At 31.8% G+C, this 19,658-nt stretch overlaps 1 protein-coding gene across 1 annotated transcript in view; it reads right to left on the bottom strand.

Annotated features, from left to right (window-relative positions):
* Positions 1 to 1,965: 1,965 nt before the first annotated feature.
* LOC140438278 (uncharacterized) overlaps positions 1,966 to 19,658 on the bottom strand; it is a 74,875-nt gene continuing 57,182 nt past the window's right edge. Inside the window, exon 3 of the mRNA XM_072527973.1 lies at positions 1,966 to 2,560. Within this exon, the coding sequence (XP_072384074.1) occupies positions 2,154 to 2,560 (407 nt within the window). The 3' untranslated portion in view covers positions 1,966 to 2,153. The remainder of the gene's footprint in view (positions 2,561 to 19,658) is intronic.

Here is a 19,658-nt window from a genome sequence, read left to right as displayed (position 1 = left end):
AATTCTCGTTACCACCATGTTTAGACCCTTTTTCAGTTTCATTGAAAAAAGAAATTTGTAATGGATATAAACAAGAATTGTTGTTGTTAGGATGTCAGATAACGAATACACGAAGAGATTAACATTTTCAAAACCAGAGGGCACAAGAAGCAGAGGACGACCACGAATGAGATGGATTGATGATGTGGAAGAAGACCTACAGATTCTAGGGGTTAGAAGATGGAGGGAAGTTGCCAGGAATCAACAGGAGTGGCGACTTCTTTGTGAGCAGGCCAAGATCCACAACGGATTGTCGAGCCACTTATGATGATGATGATAAACAAGAATGGTTGTTCACGTGGTCCATTTGGATTATTTTAGGTACTTAACATGATAAAAACGTTGATAAAATTTTTAAATCGGAAGTATTGTAATCTGAACTATTTAAACTGAAACTCTCTTCAAAAAGATCTGTTAGGGATTCCGAAGAAAGGTTGAAAAAATATGGAATATCGAGGTTATTAATATTTTCAACAATATTCTCTACCTTTTTCGTAACCATTCTCTGTTGATGAGGCTTAGAAACAAATCGTTTTCTTTTAAACATAACTAATTTAAGGTAGAATTAGACTTACCTTTTTGTAATAAAATAAAAAACCAAACTCTGAAGTAACGTAGCAAATGGTGCCAAAACTTTAACAATATACTTTAACCAAGGCAAGCATCAAAAATAGTTGCTAATTCACACCATTTGCACTGTATATTGCTTAAATAGAATTCTTTTATTTCTTTTAAGCATTCATAATTTAACTGTGCCATTTGTTTAAATAGGTATGGCATGACATTGACAATTGATATCATAATTTTGTCACACATGTATATCTTCAAAAAGATGCCTTCAAGATTCATTTTGTTGATAAAAATCATATTTTTACTTATTAGAACTAGCAAACTTATATCATCGTGGTAACTAAAATAATACAACAATTGTAACGAATTAGCTAGAAACAAAAGCTTTTTACACTTTACCTAAAAACAAAAACATGTTTTGGATATTGCTATTTGATCCCATAATTATTGGTAAATGTCGGACGTCCAGAAAACTTCCGAGTACGGACGTCCAGAGAACGTCCATATTTAGCCCACCCGAAGTACGTCGTCCCACTTCGTACGTCTCAAGTAAGTCCGTTTAACGTCCAGTTACGTTAGGACAAAAACTGAACGTATTTTGGACGTTCAGAAGACGTCCTGTGTTACTAGGGTTATATCATCATATTAAGAAAAAATTAGCGTTAATTTGATATAAAAAAACATGCATATACGTCATGAGCAGCGTATTTTATTTAAAAAATAAATGAACGAAATAAAATATTTATCAAAAATTAATTACTATTAATTGAATTGAACATATTTTTGAATGTATGGAAACATGTGAGCTTGATTAAGAAGTCGAAAGACATAACACAACTGTTTGTCAATAATTTTCAATGTTCATCGCTGATAATCAAGAAGATTGGAATATGTACTTTAATAGCTTCCTCAAGATCCTCAAGATCCTCAAGATTGCATGTCTGCGGAAAAAGAACGTTCATGCCTGATGAACAATAAACATTTGAAAGAAAAATTTAAAAGGAGCCTACGAATTTGCATGTACAGGTTTGAAGCTTCAAATTGCTAAATTTAAGTGCAGTCACGACGTGTATGTCTATCGAGACAACTTTGGAAAGATTTGACCAAGTATTAAAAACACGTATTGTAATATTGTGAGCTCTTTTCACCAAGTGATTTTAAAGAAATATAACAATGCAAAATATTAAATTCTTTCCTATATTCATTAATTCGTATTATTTGCCAGTTCTTATATCATTTTAAGTTGGACAAAGTATCTACTTTATGATTAATACAATTGAAATAAGTGTTTATTTTCAAATAGTTATATATACATTTACATTGTTTTTTTATACAATTAAAACAATTATTATAATTTTAAGTAAATAAAAATTATGTAAATCACTTTCTTTAAAAAAATTTGTCTTAAGAAATATAATCACAATAAATATTTTTACTATCTAATTACACGTTAAGGTATTTAATATTCTAATAAAAATAAAACTCAGATTGATGTAAAATTATTCAAATTATAATTTGTAGCTTTAAATTAAAAATAATCAGTTTCAGTTTTCTCTTCTGGTGGCATCAACGTTCGTACTAGAATTTTCTATAGGTGTTACCCCAAACATACATCCCAAGGAGGAATAATATGGTGTAAATATTGACGAATATGATGGTCCCATCGCTGTAGGAGCAAAATAGTGTGCAGGAAAGAGTCCCTGCCGCTGTGCCATTTTAAGTCGTGTAGTAAGTTGTTTTTTCCACTTGGTCCTTCGATTTTGAAACCAAGTCTTAATCTGTACTTCGGTGAGACTTAAAGCTTTACTAAGTTCCATACGTTTACTAACACTCAAATATTTATCGATTTTGAATTCGCTTTCTAGTCGCTCCAGTTGCTTAGCGCTGTATGCTTGGCGTGGTTTTCGATCTAATCCTGGTTTACGGGATCGTCGGTTACATGGCTTAGGAGCTAAAATACAAAAAAAATATATAAAGATACACATATAAAGAAAACATTCAGTACTTCTACTCTCGATACAGAGTTATATGTTACTTTGGTTACCTTCGACTAACTATTTAAAAATGTAATAGTGTTTCTCATTGAGACAAGAAGAAGCTATACACAAAAGTTTTATAGCTCTAAAACTTTTCCTTTAAGAGTTAACTGATACTAGTTTATGTAAGTAGTATAATTTTTCGTACATCAGTGTGCTATAGAGAGAAGTGTTAGTTAAAGGGCCTAAAGCTGAAAGAGTTTTAAGAACTCATAGCTCTTTTGTTAGTACCTGCTAAGCAAAGTGGATAGTGAAATGTAACAGTGTATTAGTAAATGAAACGAAATTATAACATGATTTTAATAAAATCAGTTTATCCAAAGGAGCTAAGGACTAGTGTACAAACCACATACACTGTAGCAACTATCTATTAATGGCAATTTTTCTTGAAAAAATATTGTCGTTTATAAAAAATTATATAAACAGATAAATTAATAAAGTGTTAAAAAACACGTAAGTTTTAAAGATTGGATCTGCTACCGATATGTACTTGAGGTTTCTACTACGACCTTTGACAATATCAGAACAAATACTATAAAATTAGTCCGTGAAGATCGTCCGTGAAGTTTTGGTTATAAAAAACGCAATAAATATGTAGGTATTCTGTATCGATTTTAGAAAAATTAATGAAATTTCGGTAAAAAATGCATGTCTATAGAATAGAATAGAAATAGGCTTTATTGTCTATTTCTATTTCTAGAAAATTGTACACTTTAGGGACAAAGCTTGCAAAAAATCAGAAAAATAACACTACCAATTTAAAATTTACTGAAATTACATAAATCGTCAATATCACAAAATAAAAGGTAATAAAATAAACAAACCATTACACAATTTAAATAAATTGCAAATTGTATAATAAAACCTTACAAACTTACAAGTTTAAGTTGCTGCATATGATACCTAAATATATAAAAATACTTTAGTTACTTGTACCTAAAAATTGGGTAAAGGTAGGCTTTTGGTAACTTAAGGAAAGATGTTGCTGATTAAAGATGGATTTATAGTTTGACAGACTGTAAACGTAGACGCACTGGAAAAAGATCAACAGAATTTTGTGTACTCTTATTTATAAATGAACGTAAACGCACGTGAAACGGATTGAAACGGAAGAGTTCTTCTTCTTTTTTCTTTATTTGTTGGCTCACATCCTTGTGCATCTGCCAGTGCATTTGGTAGTATTGCAGCTCGTCTTGATCTAGGCAATGTTGCAACACTAAAAAACCTAAAACAACTAAAGTGCCAAAGTTTTTGTATTGTTTATTTTGTAACGTTATAAACGTCACCTCTACTAATTTATATTTAAATAATTATTTCATTTTAATTTCTTTATTAATTTATTAATTTCTTTATCTTCAGTTTAATTTTTACTATTTTTTATTTTAAAAGTAGTTGGCGTCCTCTGTTTTTTCTTTTCTTCCTCTGTCTTTATTTTCTCTCTGTTTCTGTCCCGTAGAATAAATATTCGCCCTCTCTCTTTTTGCCCGGCGACCATTCTGTTCCCTGTTGACAGACAAGCTAGTTTCATGATATCTATAGCAACATCCTATGACATCTGTGCTAACTTCTTTTAGTCTCCCACTTTCTGTCAAAACAACTTTTTTACGGTGGTGGGATTATTTTTTGCCTCTTTTTTAAATTTATAAAAGAAGGCAAAAATTATTATATGACTCATTTTTATGGTCTACAAATTCTCTTGGGTTTATTGGTATCTCAACAACTTTATTGGATTTACTGGTCAGATCGAATTTATTTATTGGTCATATTGGTTTTTACTATAACTATACTACACTACAACTTAGTCAGGACATACAGCCACATGTGACTGCAGCTCTTCAGAAACCACAACTTCTAATTGGAGGACCTAACAGCTAGAACCCACAAGCAGCCCATCGAAGCAATAAGTAGCACTTATTAACTGTTAAGATTTTTTGGCAGGGTTAATTGTTGTTTTTTTATTCTTTTAAATAAATATGTTTGGTTAAAATTTGTCTTATTTGCTATCAACTGAGAACTCAGGTTTAATCCCTAGTTTAAGACAAGTCGAACCCACCCTTGAGATACTGAGCTACGCAAGGTATAGACGATAAGCTCCCATGGTTGATTGAGGTATTATTTTTACAATAGTACTTCAATTCTCTTTGGTAGTTTTATCGTTACAATTTATGTATTTTTTCTACTTGGTTTTCAAATGAGATTAGGCAATTGTATACAGAGCCCGTATAAATAAAGAGTATATACATATACTAAATATATTTCACTGGTGATGAGAAGTATTAGTTTGAAACAAATAGCACAACACCGGAAATTTAGAGAATTAGAATTGGAGGATGTTTAAAAGATGTAGGGTCGGGATGAGTTTATCATAAATTTAGTTTGTTAATGTTTAAGTGATTAATCACTGCCTTTAGTTGTTCAAAAGTAAGGTTTTGTAACATATTTTGAGCATTTTAATTTTTGAGTACTCTTAATTTTGTACGTTCACTTCTCAGATTAAATTGTTTGGATTTTCTTAATGGACATTGAAGAAGAATGTGGTCAAGATCCTTAATTTTTCCGCATCCACAGTATGGGTGGTCTTTTACTCTTAATATATATAAATGTGAGCCTGTGCAACAATGTCCTGTTCTTATTCTTATTATATTTATCACATGTCTTCTATCTATGTATGGGAATATACGAAACCATTTTCTGGGAACGTTAATTGTATTTCTGAATACCATTTTTCTTTAATTTAAACTTTTGATTTCCAATGAGTGTTGTGTTTATTTTTTATATTTATTTTTAGAGCTGGCCAGAGTTCTGTGTGGTTTACTTTTATCTCCGGAGTTATTTTAAGACACCTGCCAATGTTTGCCAAATTATCCACATGTTCATTTCCCTCTATTCCTGAATGACCTCGAATCCAGCACAGTCTATAGTTTTTACCAGTAGAGTTGGCCTCAATAAATATTTTTTGTTTGTAGTGCAATATAATCACATTTTGAATGAATACTTGTGCAATTTAATTTTTGTATAGCGCTTTTAGAATCACTAAAGATAATACAATCTTTGATGCCCCTATTTAGGCATACAGTTACCTCCTTATTAATGGCAAGTATTTCTGCTGTACATATATATTCATAATTGAAGGCAGCTTGGATGAAAGTAAAAAATCTATGTCAGAGATATACATTCCATAACCAGTTTACGTTTCCTAATGAATTGCGCATTTTGATGCATCAGTGTAAACAAAAATATATTTTCTAGACAATTTCTTAGTTACTATTTTAAATATTGTATTTTGAATAATACTTGTTTTATAGGGATCTAACCATAATATAAGGTATCATAATTTTGTATGAAGTCAGCTATCACATCTGTTTTGTAGACTATTTTTTTATATGGTTTTAAATAATTTAATACTTCTACTAAGTATGGACGCTCTTTCTGTCCCCAGTAACCAAAGTTGTGATTACATGCCTGGTTTACTTCATGTGTTAACTCCAACAGTGGATGCTTTTGGTAGTCATAAATTTTTGACATGAATTATGTTGCTAGCCATCTCCTTCTAAATTCTAGGCTCATCTCCCCTGTTTCTGCTATCAGGGCTGCAGTGGGGGTTGACTTCATGCATCCTAGAATTAGCCTTAGTGCTTGATATTGTATGGTGTCTAGTTTTTGTAGAGTTTGCTTGCTTGGTGGCTTAAAAAATATACTACCAAAGTCAAGATGAGATCTTACCAGTCTATAATATGCGATAAGGAATGTTGTAGGGTCTCCATCCTACCAAACTTTACAGATGGACCTCATTATATTGATTCCTTTACTGGCTTTACTTTTAATGTTATCAATATGTGGGTTCCAATTTAAATTTTCTGTGAGAGTTACACCCAAATATTTTATTTGATGTTTGTATGGAATAGTCTGATGTTTGATACTAATATCTGGGTATGTACCTATGCTCTTAGTTTTTGCAAACCATATAGCTTCTCTTTTGTTTATCGAAATTGAGAAATTGTGTGTATTCAGCTAGGTGTGTATGTCAGCTAAGACTAAATTAGACGGAAGAGTTGGCCAACTTTCATCTCTTACAGTGCGTTACTTGCATCTGGCCAATCAAAAGGAATAATTTTGTGCTGTCAACCAAAGTGGCCCGCCCTCCATTTTGTAAAGTTGTGTAGGTGTTTACGAATTAAGCAAACAGTTTCTAAATTATATAAAGAGGGAAGCGTTAAAATCTCGAGATTTCAGAAGTAGCTTCTGTAATGTTTTATTCTACTGAGACCGAAAAGATACGGTATTGCTCTTTTTTGTAATTTAAGAGACTCGAACAAAGAAAAATATATTATTTTGGAAGATGCTAAATTGATTACCTTCGAAACAGATCTTGTAGCCAGCAGGCTGAAGCTAGTTGCTTACTTAAAAAATCGATAAGAAGGGACCATTTAAGTTTGTTAGATATAAAAATACCAAGAAATTTTACAGAATCAACGATACTGATCTGGCTGTTATTAAGAAGCAATGGTTAAAGAGCTCCTTTATAGGATAACACTACTGTCTTATCGACGTTAAAAGTGAGTAAATTAGAGTCGGATCAAGTTTTTATTTTAAGTAGATCAGAAGTTATGGAGAAATGGAATATTAGAGTTTCTTCAGGTGATATTGGTATCATCAGCAAAAAGAAAAATGTTTCCATCGCTTTTTAAGTTAGTGATGTCATTTATAAAAATAAAGAAAAGTAGAGGACCCAATAGTGAACCCTGTGGTACTTCACATACAATGCTTTTGTGACTAGAGTCAGTATAATTTGCTCTAACTAGTTGTTTCTTATTTCTCAAGTAAGATTGGACCAATTTAAAGAATTACCTCGAAGTATCTAGAAAGTTAGTTTTTTATCAAAATGTCGTGATTTAAACAATCAAAAGCTTCATCATAGTCAAAAAAAAAAGGCACTGTAAAGATTATTTTTCAGTGCTTAATAGACCTCAAGTAGTACATAAAACATAGCATTGCTAGCACATTTATTAGATAAAAAGCCGAACTAACTTTGTGATAAAATGTTATTTTCAACGAGAAGTGGCATAAGCCGGGCTTTTTTAAGTCTCTTAATAATTTTGGATAGTAAAGGTAGTAAGGCAACAGGTGTATAGTTGCAGAAATTCGATTTTTCACAACCCTAATAAGAAGGAATAATAATTGCTATCTTCAGGCACTCTGGAAATAGATTTTTATGGATAGTTCATCGGTACTACAGGAAGATTTGTTTTTGACACTATTGATTGTTTGAATTAGTTCAGATTTATCAACTAATCTTATAAAGAATGAATTCGAGACCTGTATTGAATTGGGGATATAGAAAATGGGATCTTGTTGTGGCAAAATAGTTGATGTAATATTTTTACTCACATTAACGAAGTACTTATTTAGATTTTCAGTGTTTGGAAGAGAAAGTAATTGAGCTGTGTTAGTTTTATTTTGAAGATCGTTTATTATGGACCAAGTTTCTTTTGCAATATTTTTAGAGCTTTGCAGACGATTTTAATAGTACATTTTTTGAGCTGTTTTGATAAGTTTTGGATAGGTTTCTCTGTACTTGGTGATATATTTAGCGACAAAGATGTTGGTAGTAAATTTCTTGATGTACAGTAGTGAACGCCTATTCTTGACTGAAATCTATTTGACAGAACGAAGTCTGTCGGGTCCACTAGTATCTCAATGAAAACAGATAAATTATCAGTTAGTTTTTTATACAGCCACTTTATACAGCCTTAATAGTATTCTGCATTGCTGCTTCACCGTCAAGTTAATGTTCTCCCACGCTTACCCACCATAGTGTAACTAAAACAAAAACAAAAATAATAGTTTTTAAACCAAAATTAATTTTAGGTTTATTTACACGTAGTTCTTTATTCCTACCGAATTATTTTATTGTATATTCAACGACAATGTTAAGTATGTGCATCTGTACATATTTCTGTGCATATTTCTTAGCGTTGGTTTCACTTTAAAACAAATATCTAGCATTTTCCAGTAAAAGCTAATTTGCAGCAGAACACAATAAAACTTTTACATCATATAGGAATCATGATTAAAAAAACACTGCAATCCTATGTATTTAACTTTATTCCCTATAATCAAAGAATACATATCCGAATATGCACCAAACTACATATACTCCTCTCTTAAATTTTTCACAAAATTCGCTCTTTCACCACAACCACAACAATTTCCACCACAACCCCAACCAATTTACTACAACTTAAGCAACCCATCTACTGTAGAAAAGACCTCAAACATAAAGCGAAAACTTGCAATTACACATTCAGAAACGACCAAGAAACTCAAAATAAAACTCATGGCAAGTAGTCAAAAAACGTAAATGTAGAAAACAAAATGACGATCCCAATTCTTCAAGCTCACCATGAACAAAAATGCAAAATCGATACAGTGCATTATCAATTGCCAAGAGCCCTGAAGAAACTAAAACAGAAAAACAACAGAAAATACCAAAAGCACCTCCAAGATTCGTATATGGCATCAAAAACTTTAAAGATTTGGTCGATAACTTCTATCGTAAACTGATAAAAAAGTTACGAAAAAAATAATCGTTTATCACACTTATCAAATAAAGACAGAACCAACCCACAGAGTGGTATTAAGACATATCCATCATTCGATACCCACAACAGATATAACAAAGAAACTAGAAAAAGCTAACATTCAACACACAAAGGAACCTTTATTTTTATTTTTTATAGAATTTGAACCCAACACTAACAACAAAGACATATTTAACTTGGAATTCTTACGTAATACCACAATAGCAGTCGAGGCACCAAATAAGAAAAACCCAATCATCCAATGCATGCGATGTCAAGCATACGACCATAGTAAAATATATTGCACTAAACCGTAATACTGCATCAAATGTGGAGAAACACATGATACAAAAGATTGTAAATCACCTAGAAACACTCCAGCTAAGTATGCACTATGCAGACAAGATTTCCCTGCTAACTATAAGGGACGTGTAGTTTACAGTGAACTAGTAGAAAACAGACATACGCCAAAAAGAGGAAACCAACAGCTTGAGAGAACGATATAACTACGTTCAATAGCCCACAAGTATGTACTTAAACAAATCAGCTAAACATCACCCTACAAAACTATCAAAGAACATATGCAAACGTGACAGCACGTCAAAGCAACGACGAATCAGAACCTAAAATTAATATAAGACAAAAACTAATAACATTCCTAAACGAGTTCAAAAACATGTCGTAACTCAGGAGTCAAAATAGTATGATATTAAAATTATTAATACAAGTTATTAACCAAAGAAATTTTTAAACATACTTAGAGTTGACACATAGATCGATAATGGCCTGCTTAACGATATGCTAAAAGTAATCACTTTCTTCAACCTGAATAAAATCGATGCTCTGCTTATTTCAGAAACCTACTTTAACGATCTAACTACGTTTAATATTTCACTCTATACCATAAACAGCACACCTCACCCCGATGGTACAGCTCATGGTGGCTTGGCAGTAATCATTCGCAGCTGCATATCACATCATGAATTGCCAAAATATGCAAAACATACAAACAGCAGTCGTTTAAGTTAATGCAACACCATGGCACTTTAACATATCTGCAATATACAGCCCACCTCGTCAAGCAATCTTCACAGATAAATACAAAGCCTCCTTTAAATTACTTGGCAGTAAATTTTGTCGCCGAGGGAGAATGACATGTGAAACACACACACACTGGGGCCCAAGACTTACAACAACAAAAGGTCGTAATCTTCTTAAAGCAATGACAGACAATAACTATGATTTCCATACCAACGAAATCCCTACGTACTGGCCAATTGACCCCAGAAAACTTCCAGATTTACTGGACTACTACGTAAGCAAAGGTTTGCCCAGAAAAAACTGTAATAGAATCCAGCTATGATCCCTCATCGGATCGTACACCACTTATTAATATCTTAAGTACCACAGTTGCATAACTAATCAACCACCTCCTCGAGTCACGCTAAAAAACATCAACTGGACAGATATTCAAACATATATCTAGAATAAAACACCAATCTTCATCTGCCGATAAAATCTACACATAACATAGATACAGCAGCTCAATACTTCATCACACTTGTACAATAAGCGGCATGGCAATCTACACCACGAACTGAACGCAAACCAAAACATACCACAATTATTGCCCTGAATATTCGCCAACTAACTGCTGAAAAACATCGTGCGAGTAGAATCTAGCAAAGATCTAAAAACAACATAGAACTACATATATTCAATAGACTACGTAGGCATCTTGGGGTAGTCATCAAAACCGCAAACAACATAACCTTCGATCGTTACGTTACGAACCTTACAGAAAATGACCAGACGTTATGGAAGGTGACTAAGAAGCTTAAGAAACCATACACAAAGAAATACTGCAACACTACATTTCTAGACATCTCACAAGCTTTTAACAAACTCTGGCATAGAGGTCTGCTTTACAAAGTAAAAATAGTACACTATACAGTAACTATTTCTTCCTACCCAAATCCTATATATCAAATCTCTGTAAAATTATATGTAAAATTCAAATACCAACAATCCAACCTCTGTCCTATTAACTCCGGAGTTCTGAAGGGTAGTGTTCTAGGGCCGCTGCTTTTCTCACTCTACACAGCTGATCTACCAGACTCTAATAATACTACAATGGCTTCCTTTGCTGACGACGTAACGTATCAATACTAGCTGTAACCGAACATTTCATACAAGCCTTACAAAACCTGCAACATCATCTGAATATACTTAGTAATTGGTATACAAAGAGGAGAACAAAAGTCCACCTGTAAGAATGAAAAATGTAAGAATACCAATAGTAACAGACGCTAGATACCTTGGCCTCCATCTTGACCAACGTTTCAATTGAAAAAAACATATCCTGAACAGACGAAGACAGCCCAACTTAAAATTTCGGCAAATGTATTGGCTCCTTGGACATAAATCAAAACTTAGCATCAAAAATAAAAATCTTTGATACAAAGCCATACTCAAACCTATCTTGTTTTACGGATTTCACCCATTGGGCTGTGCAAAGCCAACGTCGCTGAATATTGTCCAAAGGATCTAGTCTAAAGTGTTAAGATCGATAGTGGATACACCATGGTACGTAAGTATTCAAACACTTTACTACGACTTAAAAATTCCTTTTATCAGATAAGAGATCCATCGAGCCACGAAGTCACAAAATAAGCGTAATATTCACTATGAAAATGAGCTACTAAGAAAATTATTTAACAACGGTCCAGCCACTAGAAGACTAGATAGAACTTGACACCAAGATCTACTTCAAAACTAAACCAAATAGAATAAGATGAAACATCATTGGATATTTCTCCTTCGGGCCCAAAATCTGAAACACATTTACTTAATGCTCTGTAAGGATGAAGATTGTAAATAAACAAAATTTAAAAAAAATATATGCACAGCATCAAGCAGCACCGATAATGACATACATCTATTCAAATTTACAATATCTAACGAAAGACATTAAAAAACGTAATATTGGGCGACTTTAACGCCAAAGTCGGTAAAGGAAAAGTAGAAGATATTGTAGAAAATTATGATGTAGGAATAAAAAACGAAAAAGGATACTGATTACTACAATATTTTCAAGAGAAAGAACTAGTCATCACAAACACCTGTAATCAATTACCACCAAGAAGTCTGCATCCTTGGAGTGCACCAGGAAACGACTAAAGTAAAATCGAGACTAGATTTGTTAAAGATTAAGGGTGAAAAATGTCAACAACAAATAAATGAAGCAAGTGAACCAGCATTCACAAAAGCTTCAAAGAAAGATATTACACAAAAAAACAGTACCTGGAACGAAATAAAGGCGCCAGTTCTTAACGCTGGCAAAACGTTTGGAAGTATACAAGAACCAAATATCAACAAATATTAGATGACACCAGATTTTATAAAGCTCGTCGAAGAAAAACAAAAATACAGAAATACAGGCAAAAGAGGAAACTAGTAGAAACGCAGATCGCGGAAGCTAAAGAACGTTGGATGGATAAAAATTGCAAAGAAATAGAAGAAGTTAATATAAAACACCATACATAACCTACATAAGAAACTGAAAGATATTACCGGTAATCACGGAAGAGAATACCACAAGTTATAAGGAGAACTACAATGGAGATCTCCAATTATCAGAAGAAGACAAACAACAAACTTGGGAGAAATACATCAAGGACTTATTTACAGATAATATGGAAGAAATGAATAAAATATTACCAACTAATGAAAATATACAAATTCTAATATCAGAGTTGAAACAGGCAATTAAAAACTAAAAAAGTGGTAAAGCCAGATGAAATTCTAGTAGACATATTAAAAATTCTGAATGATTAAAATATTGAGTATCTAACTAAATTATTTAATAAAATATACCACGAGGGTAAAATTCCTAATTCCTTGGTAAAATCTAAGTATTTACCCATACCCAAAAAAAAATAATCCTAAACCTTGCGATAAAATATGTTAATATTTTTTGGTCATAGACACTGCTACAGCGTTCAAAATTAGTATTCAGTGCGATTGGTTTGGATTACAAATCAACTAATTATTGTAAATGTAGCTCTTCCACCAAATGTAGCTTGATGGGCTGTTCTATTTTTTTAAAACATTGATTTTTTTTAATTATGTTGGTTTGTTTAAAACAGGTTTCTTGGAGATAAAGAATTCTAGAAGAACGTTCGCTGTTTATTAGTTTTAACTATTCATAATGGGTATGAAACCAATTTATGTTCCATTTAACTATAAACGAATTGGTCATGCCTTGATCATTTTTTAAGTTTATTTATCTTTACCACTGGTTATATTATTTTTAATGTAGAATTTTGTATATAACAGTGAAACAATTTTTATAATTTAAATAAAATTATATATTATTGAAATGTACTACGAATAGAGATAGGTTTCTCGGGAGGTTTTGGAAGAAGTTTTGGACTTTTTTTGTTTAGATTGTTTAGAGATATTATAAACTGGTAAGCCCGTTTTCAGATTTTCTTTGTTAATTTCAGAAGACGAAGTGTTGAGTTTATTGATGTCCTGGTGTATACTATTTTTGATTACGGCGAAGAGTTTGGATTATCCTTAGATATAGTTTGGATGGGGTTAGTTTCCATAGGTTGATGTATTTTATCATTAGGTTTACAAGGTTTAGATAATGATGATGTGGTTTGAGTTAAATCTAAGAGGTAATTTAAGGAGTTTAATTTGTATTATTGAAGAAAACAGAATATTTAGTTACCAATTCAGATACAAGGTTTAAAGTTTTGATAGACGAGGACGTGGAAATCAAACAAGTGGAAAAATTTAATTATTTACGTGCACTTATTGATAAGAACGGCTTGGTAGAAACCGAAATTAAGTACCGAATTAATCCGGGACGTAAAATTGTAGGATATCTGAACTCATTATGGTGGGATCGCAACATTTCCAAAAGGAACAAAAAAAGAATAGGGCAAACCATGGTTGAATCAGTTCTTTGTTATGGCTCTGAAGTATAGACAAATAATGCACACCTGAAGAGAAGATTGTTGGCAATTGAAATGGATTATTTGAGAAGAAGTGCTAGAACATTAAGGCTGGAAAGGAAGACCAACGAATCTACAAGAAATAACATGAATGCTACAGAAACGGTTATTGACAGAATAGAAAAAAGAGGTTTAAAACGGTTTGAACACCTATTGAGAATGCCTGACGAACGCTGGCCCCAAAAACTTCACAGATGAAAGCCCCCTGGAAGAAGAAAGAGAGGTAGACCTCGACGCTCATGGAATGAAAGAATTATAACAGCGATGGAATCGAGAAGAGTTGTGATAAAAGAGTCAAGAATGGATATATTTTACAAGGTGTAATGACCGATTGGCTTTTAAACCTCAAAACATGCCTGTATTCGCTTTCATGAATACCTACTTGGAGAAAAATCATTGTGGAAACAGCGTGGTATAAGTTTTTGTAGTTCTTGTTTAAGTATTTCATTCGGGATTATAGGATATGCATTAGATATAACAAGTCTCTGGGCTGGAATAATAAGTTTTCTTATTTTGACTAGACATCCATTTATTTCAATATATTTATAAGCAGGAAGAAGTAAATCAATAGTGTTTTTGGATAAAAAGGTATGTGTATATCCTGTTATTAGGAAATCTAGAGGCAAAAATTACATTAATTGGACTAACTAGTGATCTAACAGCTACAATATAATCATGCATTTTTTATCTTCAATGCTGGACAAGACTATGGCTTGTTCTTTTTTAAAATAATTTACGGCTTCTGAGTAAGTCTGTTAAGTAGAGTTGTAAGTAGAATTATTGTTTTATTTATTCATTTTTTTTTTCAGAATTGATCCAGTCATGTGGCCAGTTCAAAAACTTGTCAAGACATAATTGGAATTTTTCTTATCTCTTAGGTAGGTATTATTTGAAAGTTATTTTGTCTTATTACAAAAATATTACGAAATAAAGTGGTACTCACTTGGGATAACATTGTTAGTATTAACTACGGCACTTAAAATTGTAGTAGAGGTATAAAATATTAAATTGTGACTTGTTTTTGCCGTTTAAAACAATAATATTTCCGAACAGTTGCAAACGTGGTTAAGGCACTGACATCTCTGCCCTGGCCCTACAATATTTATCTTTAAAAATAAACATAAATTGGATATATAAACACCATAAAACAAATTTTGCTGACAAAGTCACTGTATAAGTTACCATATGCCCGTTGCATATAATTTCTATTACAAAGAGGTTTCCAACGTATGCGTCTGGAAAATTTTATGAATACACCTATTTTTCCTGTAAACTAATAATATATTCAAAATAAGGGCGCCGTAAACTTTTACAAACAAAAGTCAATAATACTATTTAATTTGAAAATCTCACTCATAGGACTGAATTAATTATCTCAATATCTTCTCCAAATGAACTCCTTAAATCTCGTTGATAGTTCCATTTATTATCTGGATTTTATCATTTAAACCCTCCTTAGGTGAACAAAACAGGACTGTTTTGTAATTAATAATGTAACATAGGAACATTTTTGTTCATTATAGCTGAGAACAAACGAAGTTCAGGAAAATGTAAGAATGGTCGAAGACGGGGATCCTCTAAATGGTTGAATTGCGTGCAGAATTTAATAGGGTTGCTGATGGTCACGTGTCGGTCGGACAATCCACAAATTGTTTCCCAATTATATTTATTAATGATATTTTACGATCTTCGTTGTTCATGAAATATAGTTTTCTGATTTGTTTTATCGTTTTTTTTTTTTTTTTCACTGGAGGGCCAAAACAGTATATTTTAAAGATAATAATATGAATCTAATCAGCAAGTGTATTCTATTTATAGAATTGACAATCACATAACATAAAGCATAAAAATATCACTGTTTTTTTAATTTCCGCAGAATAAAGTCAACTCCGCATACAGGATGTCACAAAAAGATTAGCCATAAATTATACCACCATTTTTAGGAATGAAAATAAGACCGATTGGACCTAACTTCTCTCTTTCTCTCTTTTTCTCTCTCTCTAATATGAAGCTGCAGCACACGCCAACTCTAATCTCCCATAGCATCCACCTCCAAGCTTCTCCTTCCTTGGCTATTCTCCTTTTGTTATCTACCCACAATATCTCTTTAGCATCGATTTTCACTTCGTCTACCCATCTCTCCCTTGGTCTTCCTACTGGACGACGTCCCACCATAGTTCCACTAAGTATATTATCTGGTGTTCTGTTATTGTCCTTCCGAATAAATATACCTGAATAGAGATATTTGTAATATTGAAATAAATCGTGATTGAACCTTATTCTTCAGATACCATTGTCGAAGATGGGTCCCAATATTCTTCTTAACATCTTTTTTTCAAAAGTATCAATAAAGTTTATTATCTTTTCTGTCATAATCCATGTTTCTGTGCCATATGTTGCTATTAGTCATATGATGGTTTTATATATTTTTAACTTTACTTTCCTAGAAATTTCTTTTAATCCAAACACCTGCGACAAAGAGAAGTATGCTTTGTTAGCAAGCATTATGTTTTCCATATTTCCTTCCCCTCCCTGCCGTCCTCAGTTATCTGTATGCTCGAGTATGTGAGATATTTTACTGTGTTTATACTTTTTTCATCTATTGCCAAATTCCGCAAGTTTTAGTGTTTCCCTGCTTTTATTAGGATTTTAGTTTTATCTACGTTAACGTCTAGCCTCATTTCTTTCGCATTTTCTTTAAGCTTAACATCAAGTTCAATGATGTCTCTTACGGTTCGTTCCATCAAGTTTACATCATCTGCGTACATCATAATCTGCTTAGACTTACTAAAAATCTATGTTTTTTAGTTTACAGACATTTTTGTTAAGATATTCCATACATAAAAAGAGTCGGAGTCAGCCCATCTACATGTTTTAGTCCTTTAATTATCTGGAAGGGATCTTAATTAGTTTTGTACTCATACTTGCGCTTCTGTGTGAGTCGTGAGCTTGAACTAATTGTACCAATTTCCTTGGTATACTAAATTCTCACATAATTATATAATAAGTAAATTTTATTTATGATTATGTTGTCATAAGCTTATCGAAATTCTACAAAAATTTGGTAAATATCTATATCGTGCTCCCAGGCTTTAACTTAGGTTGAACATCTAGACAATAGTAGACCTGGTCTGTATTCTGACCTACCCCAACTTACATATATGTAAAAGTGCACCCAAAATAACTCACAGGTGTTAAAATTACAAAACAAAACCAATTTTTTTAAAATTGCTTCAAAACGATTTAAAACTCTTTAATGAAAATTGATATTATGTATTAGAATGCTATAGCCAATAAACCGGAATAGCGAAAATATTTTTTCTTGATTTTTCTGGATATTTAGATAGGGTCACTAAACCTTTTTCCTCAACGTTTTTGTATTATAATATTGGATTAAAAAAGTGGAAGTTAATGGATTGAAATACCTATTTTACAGCTTTTTTACAATGCTTTTTTAAAACAATTAATTTATAAGATACAGCCACTTTAATAAATGTCAAGGTAAAATAATACAACACTAATTTATAAAATATAAAATTTATTATACTCCAATCACTGTGGAGGAAAAGAGGTCAATACCTCTAAATTTTTTATAACTGAATCGATTTTGCTAAAAATTTGGAATTAGGCTTATCTTACCTCCCTCTTCAAAAGTTATATACGCGCTAGGTGAGCTTTTTATTTTTAAGGGGTGAAATCACCCCTTATTGAAAATAATGAAAAAAATTTATATTAAAGCATTTTATGGATTTAAATCGTGTTAAATTAGGTAACTGAAATATTGTTAATTATAATAATGGATATTGTGTACATTCTCAACCCTTAAATAATCTTAAAAACCACCCGTCTTAATAAAAATGATTGTAAAAAATCGTTTAACAAGTTCAAACGCTTTTGTAGTGCATTTATATCATCTATTTAATGTAATTCTCTGCTTATATAAAATAATTTTGGTTGATTGCAACACTTCAACCCTTAAAAACTACCCCTATGTCAAAATATATAAAAAAATCTTTTTAAACAACTTCAAAAGTTTTTAATGTACATTTATATTCAAAAATTCCTTTCTTATCAATAAAATATATTTTGATTGGTTGCTTATTTTCAACCCTTAAAAACCACCTCTATGCTCACGAAACAAATTCCCCTTTGGTAAATGTCTAAATAAAAAAATTAAGTGTACTCATGATGTTTTTATTGTAAAAAATTATGCATGAAAATACTTTAGATTAGAAAGTATACAAAATATATTTACAAAAATAAAAATTATTTACAATATATCAAATTATTCATTGTCTGAAACGTCATTCTCGTCGTGTTCTAACTCCATCTCTTCGTCTATTGCAGGACAGTTTTGACAATTGTCGCCAGAGCATGTTCCACACGTAGCATTGCAAAATAGACCTAGTCTTTTATTTTTATTGGTTGTAAAATATCATCACTCTTGAACCATCCCCAATCCGTTATATCAATCTCTTTGTTTTCAAGCCATATCTGAGTTTGTAAATAAACTCTTTTGATATGCTCATCCAGGGCACTTACAGTTGGTACAAGAGATGATAATTTAACTGCACTATTTTTAGTTGTGGCTTTAATAAAGGATTCGTATCGCATTTGTTCAAGTAATGATGAATAATCTTCGACCTTATTCATTTTGTTCATGTGGGTGGCTTTGGCAAGGCCATACAGCAAAATTGTACAGTATCTCCCAGCTTCTAAAATGTCTTCGAGATATGAAGTACTCCTGTCATTGGCACTCATTGGCGGCTTGCCCACGCAACTTCAAAGGAGTGTCGCTTCTCTGTGTTCGTTAGTTCTCTGAAGCAGATGTTCAGTTTAGAGGTGCCTCTATATGTATATATATATATATATATATATATATATATATATATATATATATATATATATATATATATATATATAGATATATATATATTTATATATATATATATACATGTATAATATATATATATATATATATATATAATATATATATATATATATATATATATATATATATGTATGTATGTATGTATTATATTATACATAACATATATATATGTATGTATGTATGTATTATATACATATTTGTGTGAGATTTAGTGTGTCTGTTACCAGTTTTTCGAATATACTTGAATAAAGCATTTATATATACAGAAAATAAGTTGATGTTCCAAAATATAAATAACATGCTTCAAAATTTTTTTAGAATAACTCCGTTAATTTTTAAGCTACAGTGTCCATTAAAAAAATATTTTGAAGGTTATTTCCAAAAGCTACGAGAGTAAGTAGAATAAAATATGTTAAAATTCTTTCTTTTGAAATAGTAAAGGGCCAAAGTGCTGATTACAGGTGTGTCAGCCGCTGTATCTCAAACTTCAATCGGCTATATCTTTATTATTTTTCAA

Source organism: Diabrotica undecimpunctata, chromosome 4 (genome assembly GCF_040954645.1).
Source record: "Diabrotica undecimpunctata isolate CICGRU chromosome 4, icDiaUnde3, whole genome shotgun sequence".
Classification (NCBI taxonomy): domain Eukaryota; kingdom Metazoa; phylum Arthropoda; class Insecta; order Coleoptera; family Chrysomelidae; genus Diabrotica; species Diabrotica undecimpunctata.
The sequence above is the reverse complement of the archived record's forward strand: the minus strand, read 5'-3'. Positions and strand labels throughout refer to the sequence as shown.